This window comes from Helicoverpa armigera, chromosome 11 (genome assembly GCF_030705265.1).
Source record: "Helicoverpa armigera isolate CAAS_96S chromosome 11, ASM3070526v1, whole genome shotgun sequence".
Lineage (NCBI taxonomy): Eukaryota > Metazoa > Arthropoda > Insecta > Lepidoptera > Noctuidae > Helicoverpa > Helicoverpa armigera.
The window spans coordinates 12,197,439-12,219,636 of record NC_087130.1 but is presented as its reverse complement, the minus strand read 5'-3'; the positions used below and the strand labels follow the sequence as shown (position 1 = coordinate 12,219,636).

The window sequence follows — 22,198 nt, the reverse complement described above, 5'->3', positions numbered from 1 at the left end:
AAATGGAATATTGAAGAAAAGAGGTGAGTTTTATATGTAATGTAAATATTATTTGAAAAAAAAATGATATGTACCGACAATAAAATAAGACCTAGGTAATTTTCATATCATCCTATTATAAAACGTGGTTTAAAAAAGCACCGGGTTTACCTCTAGAGCTTAAACTTTGTTTTAAAGCATGGTTTATACCTAGTGCTAAAGCCGGCATTTTCTTATTTCCACATTTTAAAAAAAGGTGGATTTAGTGTTGTTTTCCATGCACTGAAACTTTCAAAAAACTTGTATAATAAGAGACTGACTGCGGTCATGGAGCTGCATGAGCGGCAACTCGATGGGGCGCAGCGGGTCGGGCGGCGCGTGGCTGTTGACGCCGGGCACGCGCGCCAGCGACACGAACGCCTCGCCCGCGAAGTCGTCCGCCGTCAGCACGTCGCGGTCCCACACGGATAGTGCCAGCGCCGCGCCCGGGAAGCGGCAAGCATCCAGTGATACGGCGAACTCGAAGCACTCGTCCCATATAGGGTTCAGGGTTTTCTAAAGTCGTGTAATTACGATACATGACAACCTTGGATAGCAAGATAGCGAGCGGAGGTAGCATAAAGAAAATTCTCCTAAGTATACGGGTGTGTTCGGTTGAGGACCGCTACTAATTCCCTCTTTATACTCTTTTAGAACCCGCCCATTTTTTGTTCGTAACTGATCGTTTTGCCTATGCCTACCGCACTTGTTTGACCTATCACTATATACTTGCCTTCATCTCCGCTCATCTTTCCTTCTTCCGTGATCACAACAGTTGGGATCACTGAGTAAGATAAACGGCAATGACTAATGTCTGACCGTCAAGAATCCTCTTTAAAGGACGATGACAAGTACTAATAGAATTAAGAACCCTGCAGTTCGAGTCAGGTACACTTCAACTAAGTACTCCCAAAATCGAATCGTGAAGTTTCAGATTGAAAAATATGGAGCATATTTTCTTTGTCGTTTCGCTCGAATCGAATTTTTCGAGCACGAAATTCGACGTTGAACTATGAAGTGTTGTCAAGGAGCTTCATAGTTATAACAAGAGGCATATCTTTCAGAACTAACTTATGAAATATAAACTTCCAAAATGGAAATGTGTCATCACTGAAATTAGTTTAGTATCTAAATACAATGGTTGTCTGTTAGCTGAAAATTCTTGATTAGCTTTTGGGACACAATGAATAGACAACAAAAAATTTTTTGATGGCAAGTCTTACAATAACAATGATGTGTTGTAGATATTAATATACCTTCTGCACATTGGTTGTTTGTTCATGCGCCTTGGGGAACAGTCGCTTGGGCACCAGTTCAAGCACCACGAAGGGATCGCTCAAGCCGTTGGGGTCGAGCGGGATCACGTCGCGAGCAGACAGCACCTCCACGCACAGCGAGTCGTGGTTGAAGTACACTCTACGACCAATCAATCAATCTGAGATATTTCTACAAGTTCAAAAATAAATATACATAATGCTGATTCATCTATCATATCATGATAATTATTATCAATAACAAAATATAGGTTCATCCCAATCCCATTTCAATCAAATTCAATATCTTCAATATCTGAAGAGTAATTTGAAGACGGTAGGAAGTCTTAAGAAAGTTGAAACTAAATACGAATAAAAAACTAGTCGACTGCAAATTGGTTCAAAAGTCGAGGACTTTATCTCCGTGAGATCTAGTTCAAATGATTTATAAAAGAGATAAACATGCACGTCTAGCAGGGAATGCGGCAATTTATTTTCTACTCAGATTTATTTTTAAAATGAAATTGCAAATTGCGGACTTGGCTTTATACTTGGGGCGAAGGAATTTGATCTATTAAATATTTTTTTGTTTATTTGTTCCAAATTGTGGCGAAGAAAATCATAGAACATCTAAGGGCCTCTTACCTTACTATACCGTCTTATATTGCTCGTAAAAATGTCATCTTATTTATCTGTTTGTATGGGAAAACGACTCAACAGTTATGTAATTTTGCAAGAAGATGGGAACTGATACGAACGCTTTTAATTCGGGCGCTTTAAATACCTTCAGGTCAACAGATAACGTGATCCATAAATGCTTACTTTAATAAACATTTGAAACAATAACTTAAATATTATTTGCAAAACACGAGAACAATGTTTGTCCTATCGAACAGACTTACATAAAGCCTTTGTGAAAACGAAAAAAAACTTGTTATGTAACAAACCCAAAAGTAATAAAGGAAAACTTGAAGCACTTCTTGTTGCTATGGCTCAGTGGCTCGTCAAACTTGTTTATTCTGCGAAAATGTACTCGATCCAAATAATTCACATGACAGCCAAACACAGACAAAGGCAGCCGAGCAATTTCGACATGTAATGTTTATCGCAGATACCAAGTTTTATAGGTAAAATACTCCAACAAGTAAGATGACATATATTTAAAATATTATAGAAGTCATAACAATGAAAAACTGGGACTGCATTCATAGCTATATAAATAGTGAAGTACTTACCGTACAAGAATGGAGCCGTATCGTGAGGGCAGCGGAGTGCGGGCTTGTTCAGCGAGCCTGTCCGCTAGCCACAGCTCCAATAGTTTCTCGGTGGGCGCCTGGTGATATTCCATCCTTTGTTCCACACGGAACCACTCAGCATTGTGCACCTCCGACATCGGGAGACCTAAATAGATATCGATTAACCATTGTTTACCAACTAAGCCTCTTACGACCTCCGCCGGAGAGTTCCTAACTCCTCGTTCTAACTTTGTGATAATTTCCACTAGATGAAGTTTGAATTTAGTAGGTACGGCGATATTTTGTTGAAAAGTTTTGTTACAAAACGAAAGTAATAAATTATCTGGTGTCTGTATACATCATTTACCTTTTCCTTCAGCGTGGAAAAATTCGGCTAACAAGTCGAGTGCCTCTCTGAGTCTATGATGATATACGCGCGGTCGCTCGGCTCCGCCCGCGTCGGCTTGCGCGGACACTTCTTTGAGCACGCCGCTCCAGCAGCCAGCCAACGCGCGTATAAACGCACGAGGCAGCAGCCACGTGTTCAACGAAGACAGGTGTTGATCCAGAAACTCCAGTAGAGGAGTTATTGCCTAGGGTGAGTGAAGAAATTGAAACAGTCTGCTTGGTCGCCTCACAACTTTTACGGTTGGTACGTGCACGGGTGATCTATATCGTAATAGGTCCATTATGTTTTAGAAGTAGGTAAGTACGTTAAATATTCTAGGGCCTGGCTGTCGTTGGTATTACTCTAACATTTCTGGAAATCATTAGGGTTGACCAGTCAGGAGTCAGAAAGTGTTACAACCATTCATCCTCCAAGGAGTACATAGTAACTCTATGTAAAACGCTGTTAGACTTGAAGCTGCCAGATTTGGGAAAGCAGATGGCATGTTGATGTTGAGTCCCATAACTTTATGCATAAGATGGTACAAGTTACCTGTGTAGTGGGTAGCGTCCGGGGACCACGCTAGATGGAACACGGCCTTCCGTAGCGGTGGTCGTGCGCGCGGCGAGAGGCGCGGCGGCGCGGGCAGCTCGCGCCTCCAGAGTTCCGATGGCACCTCGCACCAGCTGACGTGCGTTGTCGTCATTCACGCTATAATAACTTTTGATCATTGTTCTCGAAACATACGCATGTTTTATGCACCATCAACTTAATTTAAGGTTTAGGTAATACATATACTGGAGATTTTATGTTCTACTTAGTTCCTGAAATCAGTCTAAGGAATACTTCAACTGAAAAGAACTGTACTATATTTGTAGATGTAAAATTTTACAAAAAGGTCATTAACCCAATTGTGCATGAATTTACACTGCTAAACGCAAATTGAATCCGCGTAATTGAAATTGGAAGTGTTCATTAGCACGTATCATCAATTATGTCATGCATCTGAAAACTGTAATCGAGATGTCAGTGCACTAATTGAAATGCAAACGTCCAAGTATAAACACGCGTGTTAACACAAAACAGTGTACATTTCAACTGATAAATTGTCAGGTGGCTATTGATTTACATTGATCGTAATGTACCAACTTTTGATTGAGTTTGAAACTGAGATAGTTTTCAAGTCGTTTTAGTTTTAATTAAGATTTATAGGCAACTGGCGCGGTAAGTATTTATGTTACAACTTGTAAGTACTTGCTGAGGTACTACGTCGTAAAATGCGAAAAGATTTTCTTCAACAGTTCATTCGGGACAAGTTCGGCCATTATCATGAGATGGCTATATCCCAGGGCGATTTGTTCTTAAGAACCACTAAAACTTCGGAATGGCCATGTGGCGCGTGTAACTGAATGCTTTGCGTGCAAACAAATGTTCAGAAGCTAATACGAAGCAATTCAGTTACAAAACAGCATTGGAAAACAATTTATAGTTTAGCTCTAGATATATTATACATCCGCTCCCTAAGATGCTTGTTTGTTCATCCGTAATATAAAATATACATAATGTTAGTTTAACATCTCAACATCTAAGGGTGAAATAACATGTACGACAGATTACACTGTTATTATTTTCAGCTTGGCTGAAGGCGATGTGCAGCTAAGCGTTTTATGTTCTATCAATCGCTGCATGACAATTTCTGTAACTTACACAAGTAACGCCAAGTTTATGCTGAGATGAGCTTTAAGCCGGTGCTCTTAAGCGTTATATTTGTTTGTGCGGAATTTATGAAGTTTGCGCTTCACAGCGCGTCGTGTCGTGAGTGTAGAACGCGCAATATTCACGGTCCAGAGATTAGCTCGCACTTACATGTGTTCGTCGTCGTACTCCGCTAGAGAGCGTCGCACATATTCCAAGTTGTTCACGATCGTGCATATTTCTTCAGTAGTTTTGTTTTGACCTGTCATAAAGTTTTATTGTACAAATAAGTTTTTCCTTCCATTATGTAATTGGTTAAATAAAATAAGAGAAGCAAATCAAATAATGTTTCTCTTCATACTCCTGCATATTTTAGCTATTTGCACCACCTGCTTCGTTATTGTTTGAGAACTTAAGAGCTTTATTCATTGAAACAGACTGCGTTAAAACCGATTTTCGATTCAGGTTATGAAAGGCGCGTAACAACAGAACCTACCGTAGTTCTCGTAGTATCCCTGGTCTGCCAGTGCGCCGTGGACGAGGTCGGCATAGTGCAGTGCTGTGGCACAGGCAGCTTCTAGCAGACGCACGCTGCCGCCCGCGGTGCACTCCTCCGCACCGCCCACCGACCGCCACACCAGCCGCATGTGGTATAAACTACGACCACGTCATTTAAGAAAACCGTCGCATAAATTATTTCAACAACAATAAACAACCCTTTCTAAATCCCCATGTTGCTACCTTTAGAAGGCTGCAAAACTCTTTAGAAGAATCCCGAAACCCGGCTAGGATGAAACCCAGCATTCTTAAAATAAATACCATCGTACCGCAGAATCAAGGGGTTCGCATGAAAACCCACCATACTGGCTGCCAAAATATTTAGGTATTCATTTTGAAAAGTGCCTGAGATATTTTAAAAGCAAAGAACATTGCAGAGCAAAATGCTCACTTTTAATCTAAGAAATAGATAAATGGTATAATAAAGCTTTTGCGATCAGAAAGTATATAGGATGGCCATAAAGCTCTTTATGAGCATATTAAGTTCGCAAGCCAGCCACAATACAGCCATTCTATTACCTTTAGTGCATTAGTCCTTCAAAGGTAGCTTTCATGACTTTAAATACGGAGGTAAGTACGTTTTACCTATGCGTAGTGGTCGTGTATTTTTACAGCGACTGTTGAATAAAATAAAACATGAAAGTGAAAAGTTACGAAAGTCCGGCACAGGGTTCGCCTCATGCACAAAAAGCTTGTTTAAACAAGGGCACGGGCCGCCTTGTTCATTTTTAGCCAGATAACAGTGACAAAGTTAAATATGTGCCGAGCTGGACTTTAGTCGGTATCAACCCCACACTCGTGGCCTTTTGAGTAGAGGTAGTAAATTCTACTTTGTCTGTTATACGGATAATTTTCCCAGAATTAGGTTGTTTACCTGTTGAGAGCACTAAACTGTAAAGCAATGAGCTTCATAGTGGGTATAAAACATTTCCGCGAACACTGTTTATGCTCTTGTTCCCGTAAGTCGGTTTAATTATTTTCAGGTATTGTTTGTTATAATGACTTAACCATTCTAGAATATTTAAGTGGGTTTGTAACAAGGACTGTCGTATGTACTAACCCTGATAATGTACACTGGTATACAAGAAGTCGCAGATGGTTACTAAGTTTCGAAAAGAAGTAGGTCAGATAATAGGTAGGTACGTATTGAATGCCTAACCTTTAAAGGGTGTGTGACCTGAAAATCTCAATAGGTTGAAGTCGTTTACAGATATTTCAGGAAAAATATGACAAATAGTGATGTAGACACGTACAATATGTTATGAAAGCTAAAAGTATAAATCTAAAGCTGTGTTAACTTACCAGGCTGCAGTGTCGACCGACGACGTACTGTGTTTTACAAGATGCTCTCCCTCTACGGGTCTGTCTGTAAATCATAAACTGTGTTACTGAAAGACTACAATAAGTTATATTTTTAAGTAAGCATATAAATTATGTATTAAGAACTTTTAAATCTCCCAAAAACGCTTTTTCAGTAAAGTAAAACAAATCTTATGAATTCGTATAACTGCCAGTCAAAGATTAATTAGGGATAAAACCTTTACCGTTGTAATTTAATATGGCACTTATTAATTGGTAATTAACTGTGATATCAGATTTCTGTTTTGACGATGAGTTCTATTGTTTCGAAGGCAATTTAAATAACATCTCACAAATATACATTTAGAGTATTTTTTGAGGAAAGGACAGTTAATGGAAGCAAATACATATACAGTTATTTGCAAAACTTGAAAATGTAACGTCTAGTTTAGGGAGTCATGGTGACTTCTGAATAAGTATGTCATCTATACGCATATTAACAATTTACAAGCAGTTGTGTATTTGTCTCGGTCCAATAAAACGTTTCGTGCTAGGGTACAGTTAGAAGTCGATGTTTATCTAAATGGCGGCCGCCTAACGCGGGTGTGAACCTTCGCCTTTCGCCTACACAACAATTACACTGCCTCTTTTGAAAAACAGTTTTACACTTCCCCGCGTAATTGTATCTATCGATATCGTAGATAAGCTTTGGCCACGGGAATTTCAATTATTAAATGTTAGAAGAATTTTGCTTTTTGTATTTTGCGTTAACAACTTTGGTGTAGGTACCTACCTACCTAGCGCTACGGAAAACAAATGTGATTATAACTTTTCACTTACTTAGATCTCTAAACTTAATCCCTTTCTATAGGTACCTACGAAATATTTATGATAATTTGACTGTTCACACCGAACATAAAGTTTGAATTTCTAACCTTACGAAGTTTATCCCATCAACAAATTCATAATGCATAGATAATTAATTCTTGGTTTCCTATAAAGCTTTTGTAAGAAAATTTAATAAGTTATTTCGAGGATTTGGAAAGGTTTTACGTAGGTAGATTATAATTAGCTAAGCAAAGAATGGCTGTTTTCATATTTTGATGGTACCTACTTTTCATATTACTTACATACAAACATTTTATATTACGTAGGTATATATACACAAAATAACAAAAGGAACTTAGGCAAAATAACGTTTCCGTGTACGTACACGCTTGTTTTAAATTCCATAGTCTTACTGCTCACGAAATGTCAGAAAGTCAGTTAATATTTCATTACTTTGAAGCCCTTTCCTATTTCGATCCTCATACTATAATATCAAGTCCTTTTGAAACGGAAAGTAGCAAATATAAACTGCAAATAACAAATAAGAGGTCACAACTTACCAAGTTCGACGGCAGCTCGAACTCTTTGCAGCGCCATAGTTTTGGTGACGGCGAGCCATCGATCGATCAGCGGCTCAAACCACCTGCGACCAAAACAATATACGTAGCAATAGTTTAGACAAGTCGCCGAGTATCCCTATCATCAACCGCGTTTACGCTTTCCTGCTAATTACCACTAATTACCAAGTTGCGCAACATGAACAGTGCGAGTACCAACTCCTTTACTTAATCCGCTCAGCTTTGATAAGACTTGTTAATTAACAAGACTTATAAGACTCAGAGTTTAGACAAAAACTTATAGTTTGAGTTTGGGTTTTGAATTCTAGAGGGGAATTTAATATTAAGTCATTAAAGGCTCGAGTAAAACATGAACGAGCAATGAAACATGATACATGAAACTGCAAACTTTAATTTGGTTATCATTGACTGGTAAATAACTAGCTTTTAGTAATTTTGTTTTGCGTTTGTATTCTAGGAAAAAATATAACTTATTGCCTTGCAATTTATGGGGTGACTACGTTAAGGACATTGACAGACGAGGGACGACCTACAAAAATAGAATCATATTCAACTCGAGGATGTTTAATATTTCACCAAAATCTGTTTATGAAATCAAAATTCCAATTCCGTTTGAAAATGGCTGCCTTTTATCACTGTTCGGATTTTAATCAATCATTTGTCAGTGACAATCCGTGTGCCGGCAAACTAGCCGGAAAACGGATTATCGTTGACGGTCCATTCATACAGCGTGACAGACCAGCGGAGATCCTGTTACCGTGAATCTATTACCTACTGCTGGATATTCCAGAGCTTAACATAGTTTGCCAGTAGTAGATGGAAAGGTAGGAAACTATTGTGTGGTCTGAGCGTGACTGTTCAGTCTTATTTATAGTTGAACAAAACGCTGTGCTTGAATAAGTTTCAGGAACTTTACAAAAGTCTGTCCCTCTGCTTCTGCTCTGAAAGTCCGTAAAGATTTGCGGTATTTACATTAAGATCATTCAAAATTTCAATATTATAACCAACTCGTTCTCGTTTCTCTGGAGTGTATTTGTTCCTCAAACATTTACAGATATGCAAGCTCGGACATGCATGCAGCTACAGTTCGCGTGACGGGAAGCTTGCCTTGTTATCTAGCTTCGTCGTACATACTTCTAGAAATAGTTGCTTGATTGCAAAACCATTGTTTAACTAGAATTAGAATGGGTCTCTAAAATAATTAGGTACTAACCTAACCACAACATAACTCGAGAGCAATTCAAGGTCATAGTGATATGTTGTACTGAATAATAAGTCAATGTAGGAGGATGGCCGTGAAATCTAGACCAGCAGCGCCTTACTTCATTATTCACAAAGTGCATGTAGTGTGTCTAGTAGAAAGTTACATGGCACTAATGATAGTAGTGGACTAATAGCAGATACTCACAGATACGCATCAAGCAGCTGTGGGGGCGGATCGTGCGGTGCATGGGGATGCGTCTGCGGCTGCGGCGCGACGGATGCGGCCGCGCATAGTTCGCGCACCGCTGATAACACTTCAAACGGCAGAGTCTTCGCTATCGTCACCAGGCACACTGGTGGAACACATATACACTTAATATAAAGCCTGGCTTTAATACATCTTAATAAATCTAGATGTGGTGGACTCGACAGTATACTCAGGTGACCTAGTATCAATTTTATAGTGATGTTAGTTCAGTAATTGGCCGAAATTATATTAAGTATAGGTTTTACGATTTTTTAACAAACCAAACCTATTGACTCACGGGAATACTCGATGTATGTATTTCAATCCAAAGACGTCTACTAGTTCAGGCATGACGTCGATGCAATAGAAATGCATTTCATGGGCATATAAAATGTTAAACACGAGATATATTTACAAGTTAATAAACTATTATTAAATTATAACTTGTCAATCTTGCATCCCACGTCCTTTATAGGTACTCGAGTCCACTTGAAATTAAATTCTAAATATAGATAAGTGAAATAATTATAGCGCTAACATTGACCTTTTCGAAGTTTGCATCTTTGACTGACCTTTACGTATGTGTATTTATAGCCATAAATTTTATTTCAAATACGTTTTACATGGAAATATTGTACATATTCGAGCCGTTTCGGCATAGAGTAGGGCAGTCCGTGCGTGGGAATTTGGGACTACCGTACCGTGCACCATTTGAATAGGTCAGTGAAGGGATGCGCGATATTTGTCTGTAAAAAACAAATTCAACGACTTGCTGAGCGCCCGGTATCCGGCATTCGAGGTTCGTGTATTCAAAAGGCCAATCAAAAGGGTTTTTATTTTTGCATCGTATCAAGTTACTTGCATAGCTGCGAGCGAAAAAATATTCAATTAAAATGCTTGGCAAAGGCTATATGCGTTATATTTCAGCAAAAGTAGTGCACAGCTTGGATCTATGTAATCTGATAAAACTTTGTAAATACTAGAAAGCAAATTCCTAAAGCCACAATTAAAATATGTGAGATGGAAAATTATTACGTACCTCATCTTTAACTCAATTAAAGTAATTCTGAGGAATACCCATAAAAAGGCCGTTTTCTTGCTTTTAACTTTACAATGAAATTTTCTGTGATCGTCGCTCATTTTAAAGCTCGTAGGTTTTACCCTGGAGACATGGTAAGATGCGAAAAATAGATACGTCTAGACATGTTTTAGACAGTCTTATACTGATGGGCATAACAGTAAATCCCTGTTGAAAACATTTAGGTATAATACCTAAGTGTAGGTAGATAACTATAGCAGAATTATTTACACTTTGCAAGACCCTTATTAAGAGAGCAGGAGAAAAAAAATCGGTAAAAAAACTTTTAAGTTAAACGGTTTTATCTTATGTGCACTGAAAACTAGAAAATAAAAAATAGTTACTTACCTGTCAACCTACGTAAGTGGTCCCGGTCATATTAGACTAAAATAAAACGTGGGGCCCATTAACTATTGCTGTAGTACTTTCTTCTAGAGGTATAATAGGTGTGGATTGCATCGACTTACTATAATCGTAACTGGAGATTTTGACAATCAATGATAATCAGCCGTAGCGGCCGAGCTCATGATCTACCAAAGTATAAAGATATGCTTTGCCATAGGTAGGATTTCAGAGGGCCCCACGTTTTACCCGACTGCCAAAGAAGGAGGGTAATGTTTTCGAGTGTATGTGGTATGTATGTATGTATGTATGTCTGTTCCTTTGTGACCTCCTGTAGCCTAAACGGCTTGATGGATTTTGATGTATGAGGTATCGTTAGATTTGTCTTGATTACGGGAGTGTCATAGGATACATTTTATCCTAAAGTCCCACGGGATATTTTTTCTAAATTTCCTTTAAAAAATATGTATGCGGTATCATTAGATTCATTTCAATCACGGGAGTAATTAATATAGGATACGTTTTTCTCAAAATTCCACGGAACATGTTAATTCTGCGTCAACGCAAAGCAACTCATGCGTTAGCAAGCAAAAGATAGGGCGTGGCCTGGCATGCGGCGCGCGGCGCGCGGAGGGGATATGCTCGAGTATACAGCCCGAATGCGGGCACACGCATAAGGTAAAGTAAGGTAAAGTAAGGTACATAGTCTTCTACATCTACAACATTTTCGTTAAAAAAACAGCTAAAAGTTATAAATAAAGAATTATTATTAAAAAAATAGATGCACACTAAAAATAAAACAAGACAATATTGATCAATCAAATGCTAAAACTAATTATGTAATACCGTTTAAACAATACCTATATTAAAATACACTACAATATGTGTTGTAATCGATAGTTAAATAAACAGAAACTTATTTTGAATACAAATTTACTGAATATAATTTATAAATATTGATGGAAAGCATCGCAGGCGGGGACCACCTTGACCGCCACCAACGAAAATTCTGCTAAATGGTGCACAACCGAAATGACTATAAATAAGCCTCTGTTGGTCCCCGCCTGCGATGCTTTCCATCAATATTTATAAATTATATTCAGTAAATTTGTATTCAAAATAAGTTTCTGTTTATTTAACTATCGATTACGAACACATATTGTAGTGTATTTTAATATAGGTATTGTTTAAACGGTATTACATAATTAGTTTTAGCATTTGATTGATCAATATTATTGTGGGCTTGTTTTACTTTTAGTGTGCAGTCGGGTATTTTGTTTTTAATAATAATTTTTTATTTTAGTCTAATATGACCGGGACCACTTACGTAGGTTGACAGGTAAGTAACTATTTTTATTTTCTAGTTTTCAGTGCACATAAGATAAAACCGTTTAACTTAAAAGTTTTTACCGATTTTTATTTTCTAGTTTTTAGTATTTAATGAAAATGCTTACCGAATATTCCTTATTCTATTTAATTCATTTAGTGCATCATTATTACACGGTCTCTTACCTAACAATTTATTACAATGTAATTCCTCAATACATAGCCCTTCCAGATACTTTTTTTTTTAACGACCCCAAAAATCATCACATGACCTCTCCTGCTGTGGGTCAGCAGCGGTGAGGGAGTGCCAGACTCTTGACTAAAACCGTTTTGTTCCGTCGTAGGCCTTTATGTACCAGGGCCGCGGTAACTCTTTCGAACAATCTCGCAGCCCAGGCAGGCCTTGGCCCTATTGGGCCCCGCTGGAGTTACCTACTGACAGTTTTCTACTTGTGAAGCCCTTTCATTAGATACCCATATTGGTGGAATTGATAAAAAATTGTTATCCGCCATTTTGTAGAGGCCGCCATCTTGGATTTTAATTTTATATAGTACATTGTATTCTACTGGTTGAGAACTTTCATTTGATACCCATATTGATGGGATTGATAAAACCTACGTTATCCGCCATTTTGTAGCGGCCGCCATCTTGGATTTCAATTTTTTATAGTATATTGTATTCTGCTTGTTGAGCCCTTTCATTTGATACCCATATTGATGGGATTGATAAAATCTACGTTATCCGCCATTTTATGCCGGCGGCCATATTGGATTTTCAATGTTATTGATATTACTATATTGTATTGTCATCGGAATTAAAGGTGTATACAAAATTTCAGATTAATCGGTTGACAGGAAGAGGGTGAAATTTGAATTACTAAATTTGACCCAAGAATGAATAAAACAAACGGGGTGAGCTAAATAAAACCGTTTAAAAAAGAGTTATTTTTTCTTTTAAGCGACTGAAACTTTTAAGTATGAATCTCAGCCGGAAAAAAGTTCAGTTTTCAGGATTATGATCTTTCACGCAAAATGTTTCTTAGGACCCTAACTCTAAACACACTTTTAACTGATAAGTTAAATATGAATAAATAATGAAAAAAAAAATAACCAAACTTTTTATACAATAGCGCACGATAACTTCAACCAAACAGACACATTCAAAAAACGATTTTCCCTGAAAATCCACTAGTAATAGTTTTGTTATTTGTTAAAAGAATAACTATCTTCTATATAAAGGGTTTGTCTAGCAAATATATAACTGTGTGTAAACTTACCACCATTCCCTTGTTCATCATACATCGGTTCTTCAACGACGCCACACCACCCTTCAATAACCCAGTGCTCCACGCACTGCCTCACATCCTCTGAGAGCTATAAAACAGTTACATACATTACAAGGTACACCCATATCTATTCCGAATCTAATCCCATTTACCATGAGGTATTTTAGAAACTGATCCGGGTACCAACTGGATTTATAAGTAATCTCTTTAAACCGAAAGGGATTCCGAACTCGTTTAGCTGTACTTAGAATTTAGTCGTAATCTTTTATTCCGTTTTGAAAATCATTGTAATATTATTTAATTTTCGACTAACATCGAGACTGGTAACTGATGATAATTATCATTAAAATATATCGTTATATAAAAAATGCAGGGGTTATTGGCTGATCGATCATATTGAGTATGTGTATAGAAACTTAATTAAACGACTAATCGATTGCATAGCCACATTAATCGCCTACATACAAAGTTATGGAAAAAGGTCGCGTTTTGCAGGGCCTTTAATGATCCGATTCGCACAGTTATTGAAATATGCACTAGTTAATGAAGTTAAATATATAGTCTGTGGGAACATAGAATGAAATGCACCACCTGCGTTGCTTATGGGTCATGGGAAGAAACAGATGTATATCTTTTAACACAAGTTAATTGTATTTGTTTTAACTGATAAATCATAGTATGCTAAGTATGCATAAAATCAGCTTTTGTAGGCTAATACAGTTGAAGAACTCCAATTTCAAAATTCTGCAAGTATGCTACTATTAATGCAATATGCTGACCCGCCTGTAAAAATGAAATGAGATTTCCTCGTAGTCCACTTACCATTTTGTCTATCTGAGTAAAAACTATGCTGAAGTACGGTACATTATTAGTCCTGCAACAAAAAGGTACATGATTTTTCTATCAACGAAAATATGACAAATGGTTGGGCACTTCGCTTACAATTCTTTTCGCTGGCTTCATCAAAGAGAATGGGGACACGAACTACACAAAATGCCTTTGGTGCGAACACGATAAATAAATTCCAACACATACGAACCGCCTTTACTCTAATCCACAATAGGTAGTAAATCACGATTAAATCTTGATTGCGTCAATTTACGAGGAAAATTTTGACAAATTCGGCTCGAGAGTCCTCCATGGGGAGCGATTACTTGGATCTTAGGCAAGGGGCTTTGGTTCCGGTTGTTAGCCTTTGAGCCGCAATTAGACTCGAGAATATTAGTCGGCAGGAAAGAGTGTACAAGACAGCAGAATTGAAGCCGTGACTCAAAGTTAATGTAGAGATTAGTCCTGAATTGAGTTTATGTTACCTGTAGATGGGTATTATTATTAGGAGGCAAAATTATTACTTAATAAATTTAATAATACACAAGTTTTATAAGGTCTTCCAATATCATAGTCAATTAAGCACTATTTTAATTAAGATGATTCAATTAACACTCATTAATTATAAGTTTTTCCATTATCAAGTTCGGGAAAATCCCCAGAAAACTTAAACGTAAATAATATGAGTGGGCGTTTAACAAGACTGTAACTAGACTTACGTTTCAAACAGTGGGTGATAGTAGGTGAGTCCCTGCTGCAAGTCGATTTGTATGAGCGTGATGAGGTTGACGAGGTCTTCCCTCGTTCAGAATGTGTATCCTGGCCGCATAGAGCCTCGTACCACTCGGATGTGCCTTTGCGGAGAGCGCTCACTATCTCACTCCTATTGTCAATAGTTATTGTCGGGTTATTGGTCAAGTGACGGCCTTTGTGGTCTGGATTCAATATTTGTGGCACACGTGCCTACAGAATTCTAGTAGGACAATAGGTGCGTATTGCTGCTGTATATTGCAGAAGGATATTTTGATGGATTAAATGTACCGGTTTGGTTTGAATTAATAAACAGAACAAAACAACATACAAATAAAATGAACCATAAATAGTTAACTAAGTCAGGACCCTCAAATCTCAATCTTGAACACCACATACAGAAAACCTGCTTAAAAGTGTAATCTGGCTGCCGCTCCACCACAGTTTCATTTTCACAGCTACTTAAAGTCCCCATTTGCAAAGGCAATTATTTAGAAAATGCTGTGCTAGATCCTTTCCCCCCAACTCATTTGGCGAGGGCGAAAAGCTGACTTTAATCTCGCGAAAAATACTCGCAGAACTATGAAACCGCGCTGTCTCTTCCGAATAATTTACGCTTGTCTGACGTGTCCAAAGTTTTCCTGGCTTATAATTGCTTGATTATTACATTTATATTCTGACGTTCATTTCTGTACGTATTTAATATGAATTATGGTTGAATTTCAACTTCAATAGCAATTTTCTTTTACAGGCATTGTCATTTTTATTAAGGAATACATGAAAAGCTACAACTTACCTTATTTCTTTGTTAAAGGGCAGCAACGCCAGAAAGCCTTCATTTGTGATAGCTGACTCAAGCATCGTAGTAAATATTCCAACCTGGAGATAATAGTCTATTTAAAGTTGCCGACTTACATTTCAATATTGTTATCATGCTACAGAAACTTAGGCATCACGAATAACTTACATATTTGTAAATACTAGGCCTCTGTGCTGTGACATTGATCGAGTACCTACAACTATCCAAACTCTATTTCAACCAGATTTATTCCCTTTTTGTGTTGTTTCGACATGATTTTCAGATTCAGAATGATTTATCTTGTAGCCCTAAAAAAAATCTAAAGGGGACCCACTTGTTTGCAACAATATTAAATAGCTATTCTAAGTTTTCTTTCTGCAAAACGTTGGTTTCTAAGACTCCGCCTCTAAAGGAATATAATAAAGAGAAGAAATATTGTTTGTGCTTGAAGTAGGTAATCTTGGAAGTGCCTCCACTCAACCTAATTGGATAATTTTTTCACTTTGGATAACTTATTTTCTCTTCAGTCATGGATCAAGAAACGCTGATCACAAACAAAGGTGAAGAGGGCGGAATAAATTGTTCATTTGTGACTTCTTTACTGGGATGACTCGTGTTTTGTAGGAATATTTATAGTAATCGATATTCATAGATAATTGGATATTTTATGATCACCAATGCCGCTTTGTGCTTATTAGTTTCATGCTAATGTGGTTTATCATATAGGTATTGCGTTTCAGTTCAACATTAATTACATAACCACATGACTACCAATGTATTAATTCGTGTTTAATTATAACATTCGTGCTGTATAATTAAGAGGTACAGTTTGGTACCAAAAATATTTCAGTAATGTATGCTTTGTTGAATATGCAGTGGATACAGGTAGGTAATATTGCGGTGTTATTAATAATCGGTATCAATCGTAAGCGACATTTAATCGTGTTTAGACTTCCATGCGGCTCGAGCGCGAATACTCGTCGTTGTTTACTTGTTCCAATCAATTATTATTCCAACACCCTAAAGATTACACGGGTAGATTTCATTGTAAACTTGTCAGAAACATGGACTTTATTTTGTTTACTTACTTCTAAGGTTTGTTTTGCACGCAACACTTGACAGTTGATCAAGTCTAAGCTCTTATTGGGTAGAAAGTTTACTTATGATAAGATTATTAGTTTCAAGATATCGTTTTTGATAACTGATACTCATACATCAATAACATCTTCAATATTTGTGCAAACTCATATAATTCTAAGCCTATTTTCGGCAGTGTACCTAAAATCTACACACAAATTTTAATGCTCATTATCCTTTAATTTGGTATTTGGAGCAAAAATTCAGTTGATAGTTAATAAAGTTCATAGTGTAGAATAACAAAGCATAGTGGGAATAAAAGGTTCTATCTAGACAGATGCCACGAACAAAAGTAAATCGAATCTCGTGCGTGTAAGAGCTCGCTTTGAGCGACTAAATAGGAATGGAAAGTACCTATTCAATTCCAATATAGACTTGATAAAGTTTTGTTCTACGGAGAGATGTTTTGAATATAAACCGTAGATAGTATTACACAGTAGTTTGCTGCTTTGATTACGCAGATCTATGCGATTACTTGAGGAATCTACTATCTCTGTAGGTGTTCCGTGTATGTTAAATAGGAGAACCTGAATTAAATAATAATGGTAGTGTTTTGTAGGTATACTAAAGTACTTAAATACCCAGCTATTTTTAAAAACAGCATTATCTCATCATTCAGCTAAAGAAACAAGTTGTTCAGCTATAAAGATTAGGACACTAACTTGTTGATGCTGTACTGGTGCAGCACTGGGTACAAGTCGCGATGTAGTCGGAGCTGGTGCAGGGCGCGGTCTACATACTCCCCGAAGCAGTCGGCTAGCCAGCGCTCCTCGTCGCGCGATGCTCCCGAGCCCGAGTCTCCGCTGCCGCTGCCTGATATCGCTTCACAGGCGCACCACGCGCGCTCCAACTCAATCAGCAGTTTGTGCATGTACCTTTGCCAAACGTTTTACTATAATTGCATTGTAAAACATTTTAAGAGACAAGCAGCATGGGTGAAATCTAAAATAGGCTCAGCCTAGCACCATCAGTTCCTAAATGAGTAATATTCAACGTCAAAATAACCTGTTTCCTGAGTCAAAAATACATAAGACAATGAGTGGGTATCAGCCAGTTTTCCAAGAAATATCATGAAATTCAGTTACCAGCTGAAGCGAAGTAGATGGTTTAAATTTATCATTTAAACCACTAGCACCAAGCAAACTCTTAGATTCGACTTAAACCACAGAAAATACAAGGCAGATGATGACTTTATTACATTAAACGCCTTCCTCCTAACTGCTGCCCATCAGGGTCCATAATTGTCACCTCTATTAATATTTTCCACCAAATGTACAATGGAATGCAATAAATGATATGATGATATGACTTACTTGGGATCAAGAGGCGCATCAGCATTTAATCGGCATGCTGCGGCAAATCGGGCAATAGCTGCTTGAAGCGCGCTGAGGTCCCTTGTATAGCATGCTGGTGGAGCAAAGTCTGCGCAGCGCCACACAGGTCTCCGTCCCATGGAGGTGTTGGGGTGGCGGCGCTGGGTTCGGCTCGCCGGCAGCCGCGGCGGCTGCGGCGGCGGCAGCTGGCCGCGGCAGCAGCGTTGGAGCTCCACTTCATGTGCCAGTAGCACGCCAAATAGGCGTTCGTGTTGCCGCACCTTCGCAAATAGATTCGAAGGAATCAACCACAGAACCACAGAAGAGCAATATTGTTTTGTTAGGTTCTGAATGAGAGAGACGAGAGACCGTTTGCATGGTTATAGAAAACTTATGTGGCTCTTTGTCGTTGGAAAATCACTCAATACATATATTGGAAGTTGTAGGGAAAGGATGAAATATGAATAAAAGAAAATATAATTAAAATACATACTACCAGGCAATTCAAACAAGTAAACATGAGTTCAAAGTAAAAGCGGAAAACCAAATCTGATGAACTTTCCTACCTTTTATTTACAAAAGATTTTATAACAGACATAAAGCTTAAACCCTAAATAATAAAATGGCAATGTTTCAATTTTTGAAGCATACAAAAGCCAGTCCCTCTGTCACACTGAAAAAAGCACCTATGAGGAATAAATTGGATTTATCGTGTAATCGCAATTTCGCTTCAGTCGCTCGCTCAGTTGATTACGCGGGGCTAAAAGAGAGATTCAGTCAATGAATACTTTGAATACGTTATCGAGATACTGGAGAAATCTTTATCGGCGTGGTGAGATTCTTAAATTGTTTTATTCTTATCGAAGTTGTTGGATAAGGACTGGCTAATACTCTGTCTTTATGAATAAATAGGTACCTACTATACCTATTAGGTAAAATTGTAGTGACGCCAGTGAACAATTTGCTTTGTTTCAATTTATTATAAGTGACAATCTTCAAAAACAAGGCTAAATATAATTCTTTGCCAATAATAACCTGACATTGTAGCTGATAAATCTATATCGGTTATGGGTTGTTAAGCAAATAAAAGAGGCAATATGAGCCAAAATAACAACATGGGCGATGGAGCGTGGTCGACACGCGGCTCGGGCCTGACGATAGCGCTATATTTGCTGCTACACAAAGCCCGTCTATACACATGTACGTCAATTTCATATATCACCTAATGGTTCGGTGCAAAAGCCAATAAAGGTTTTATGGACGATGCAGTGGCCACGTTGATCAGCAATATTGATATGTAAGCCTTTAATCTGCGTTAAAACGATTATCTCTAGTGTTCATTTATCAAAGCTGGTTAAGATAACATCTCCCAGCGATATTAAGAAGCCACCGTTATTAATATCGGAGGCAGTGAAGTATTAAATTAGACTAAACGAAGCAAGAAGAAAATCACGTCGTTGAATTGTACTATTCCACTCGGACGGAAAAGTGCTTTGGTTTTCGATTTCACGTTTGTTTGGATCTACGCATAGAGTATAATGGTCTACTAAATAAGGTTTGTTTGTTTCATGTGATCAAACGTCCAATCAACGTTTCTTTTCATCGAAAACGGTACTTTGATTATTCAGTTTGTAAACTAACGATGAGTTTGTGTTTGTGTACAAAGGACTGTGGTTATTCAGTTTTAGCTAACTTTTATTTTAGTGGATGTTTATTTGTTTGAACACAAGCAGACTAGTCTGTGAATAAATCAATGTGCAAATGAAGCGCAGAGTAAGTAAGTAGTTGCAGATTGTGCAGATGCGATGTCCGTATCTACTGCTGTCAAGGGAGAAATATATTATCCACCCAAAACAAAATGTGAAGGACTGCCAAGTTCGATAATATGGAATGCTTCGCCTATAAAAGAAGTGAGATCTGAATAAGTACCAAGTTCCATACACATACCTCAGTTAAAATAGTTACTTTTAATGATGCTACTTGGCAAGTTTTCACACACCTTGATATAAACCTACTAAACGCAATGAATCAAGTATTTAATTTTCTATTAAAACTTGCCAAGTAACATCATTAAAAAGTAACTATTTTTAACTGAGGTATGTGTATGGAACTTGGTACTTATTCAGATCTCACTTCTTTTATAGGCGAAGCATTCCCATATTATCGAACTTGGCAGTCTTTCACATTTTTGTTTTGGGTGGGATTTCATTTATTTTTGTGAGGTTGTTTATTTTATTTTTTTCTTATGATATATTAGTTAAGGAAATGTCTCATTTATACTATCTTTCAGATTTTTGAATATGCACTATGCTTCTTACAAAGAAATGAACTAGATTAACTAAATGGACTAGATTTACCAACTGACACGACATGTTATCATTATATTATGTTCGTGGATCAAAGTTACACATTCGTTATTTTCGAAAGTGACTCACACTTGACCGTTTTCAGATTTTTACTTTACTTTGACTAAATACAAACCTTTGTAACGAATTTCAGATCGGTACGATCATTCGAAGATATATTATATAAATTAGTTCGTTTTAGTTCTTAGGGTATAAATTTACACCGGGTATAAATTTACACCTTCATTATTTTGAAACCGACTCACACTTGGCCATTTTCTGATTTTTCCTTTACCTTGACATAAAGACCTACCTCCATGCCAAATTTCAAGTCAATACGACCATTGGAAGTGGTCTAGGTTTTTGATGAGTGAGTGAGTCAGTCAGTGAGTGTATAGTAAAAATAGCGATTTTCTGACGTCAATATCTCAAGACTTACAATAGGTATATTAATGAAATTTTGTATTTTAGATAAGTGAGGGGTCTCAACAGATACTGGAAATTTGATGTGCGTAAATAAAATAGGTTTTGAGTTATAGGGGTCGAATTTGGCCCGAAATGGTTCGTGTAATATAACCCACGGCCGGTGTGTCGCTTTTTGCTCGAACTTGGCGGACACACTGCCGTGTCTAGATTCCACGATGGTGCGAGGAATGTACCTACTAAGTGCTGCTTATTTAATTCGTATACACCAAAATTAGTAAAAACAAAAATACAATCGGATCGTTTGCCTCTTGATATTCTATAGTTACCTGCTGCCAGTTGTCGTCATCATGGCGGCCTGCCTCTCTAGCTGACAGCCACAGTCTCAGGCGAATGCGGCCCTGCACTGACGAGCGCTGGGAGCGAGCCTCCAGCTTGTACCACGCCTCTACGCCAGTTGAAGGAATCTCGCGAAGAGGAATGTTCACGCAGCCTGTATGTGGACAAAAATGCCGTCACGCAGCTATACAGAAATCGAAGTTATACAAGCATCATCATAACGAAATCGAATTAAATCATGATAGACAATCTCTATTTCAGTGGTCAAAATATGTAAATACATTATTATGTACGTGATTTGTATTTCTCAGTTATATTGCAAAAGCGATATATTTCAGTCGAATCAAGTTACTAAAAAATAAAACATCTAATAAAAGAGTGCGATCAAAAAGTAATATTTTTCAATCTTATTTGTTTACGAAGTTGTGTTTCCATTTCAAAGTTGCGAATTTGAAACATTTTCATTTGGCAAAATATTTGTGTTTATCTTCTAGAGAACGGACAGGTTCTCCGGTATATTTCGTTGTGAAAATTTTACAGATTTCTGCAACGTTTCATAAGCCGATTACGTTTACGAAATAAATTAAATTGATGCATCCATATTATACAGCTTTGTTTCGCTCTCTGATATTATTTTAACTGACACACTTTATGCCTTAATGTAAAAGCGATATTAATTTTGTAAAATCAATACCGTTCAATTATTTGAATGCTATTATATGAACGTTCGTGCTAGGTGAAAATGTTTATAGAAAATGCAAAATGATCGATTCGATTCCGATTACCTGGACGTATTAGTTTATTTAAACAAAGTCGTTAAACCCCGAGGTACATAAGAAAGAAAATACCCGTAAAAGAGAGCAATCTCTAAGAAATGAGTCATCACTCAAGTCCATCGTAAAAATACAAAAGGTACTAAATAATTTTGAG

The 22,198-nt window shown here is 37.5% G+C and overlaps 1 protein-coding gene across 1 annotated transcript in view; it reads right to left on the bottom strand.

Moving 5' to 3' along the window:
- Positions 1-22,198, bottom strand: part of LOC110370215 (BAI1-associated protein 3) — a 55,499-nt gene that overhangs the window by 2,700 nt on the left and 30,601 nt on the right. The window contains 22 exon segments of the mRNA XM_064036919.1: positions 300-534; positions 1,275-1,434; positions 2,507-2,672; positions 2,874-3,099; positions 3,447-3,462; positions 3,464-3,517; positions 3,519-3,605; positions 4,761-4,851; positions 5,086-5,246; positions 6,450-6,513; positions 7,835-7,917; positions 9,261-9,408; positions 13,326-13,422; positions 14,157-14,208; positions 14,882-14,960; positions 14,963-15,042; positions 15,705-15,791; positions 17,511-17,723; positions 18,162-18,243; positions 18,246-18,352; positions 18,393-18,442; positions 21,259-21,422. Coding sequence (XP_063892989.1) covers positions 300-534; positions 1,275-1,434; positions 2,507-2,672; positions 2,874-3,099; positions 3,447-3,462; positions 3,464-3,517; positions 3,519-3,605; positions 4,761-4,851; positions 5,086-5,246; positions 6,450-6,513; positions 7,835-7,917; positions 9,261-9,408; positions 13,326-13,422; positions 14,157-14,208; positions 14,882-14,960; positions 14,963-15,042; positions 15,705-15,791; positions 17,511-17,723; positions 18,162-18,243; positions 18,246-18,352; positions 18,393-18,442; positions 21,259-21,422 — 2,502 coding nt within the window.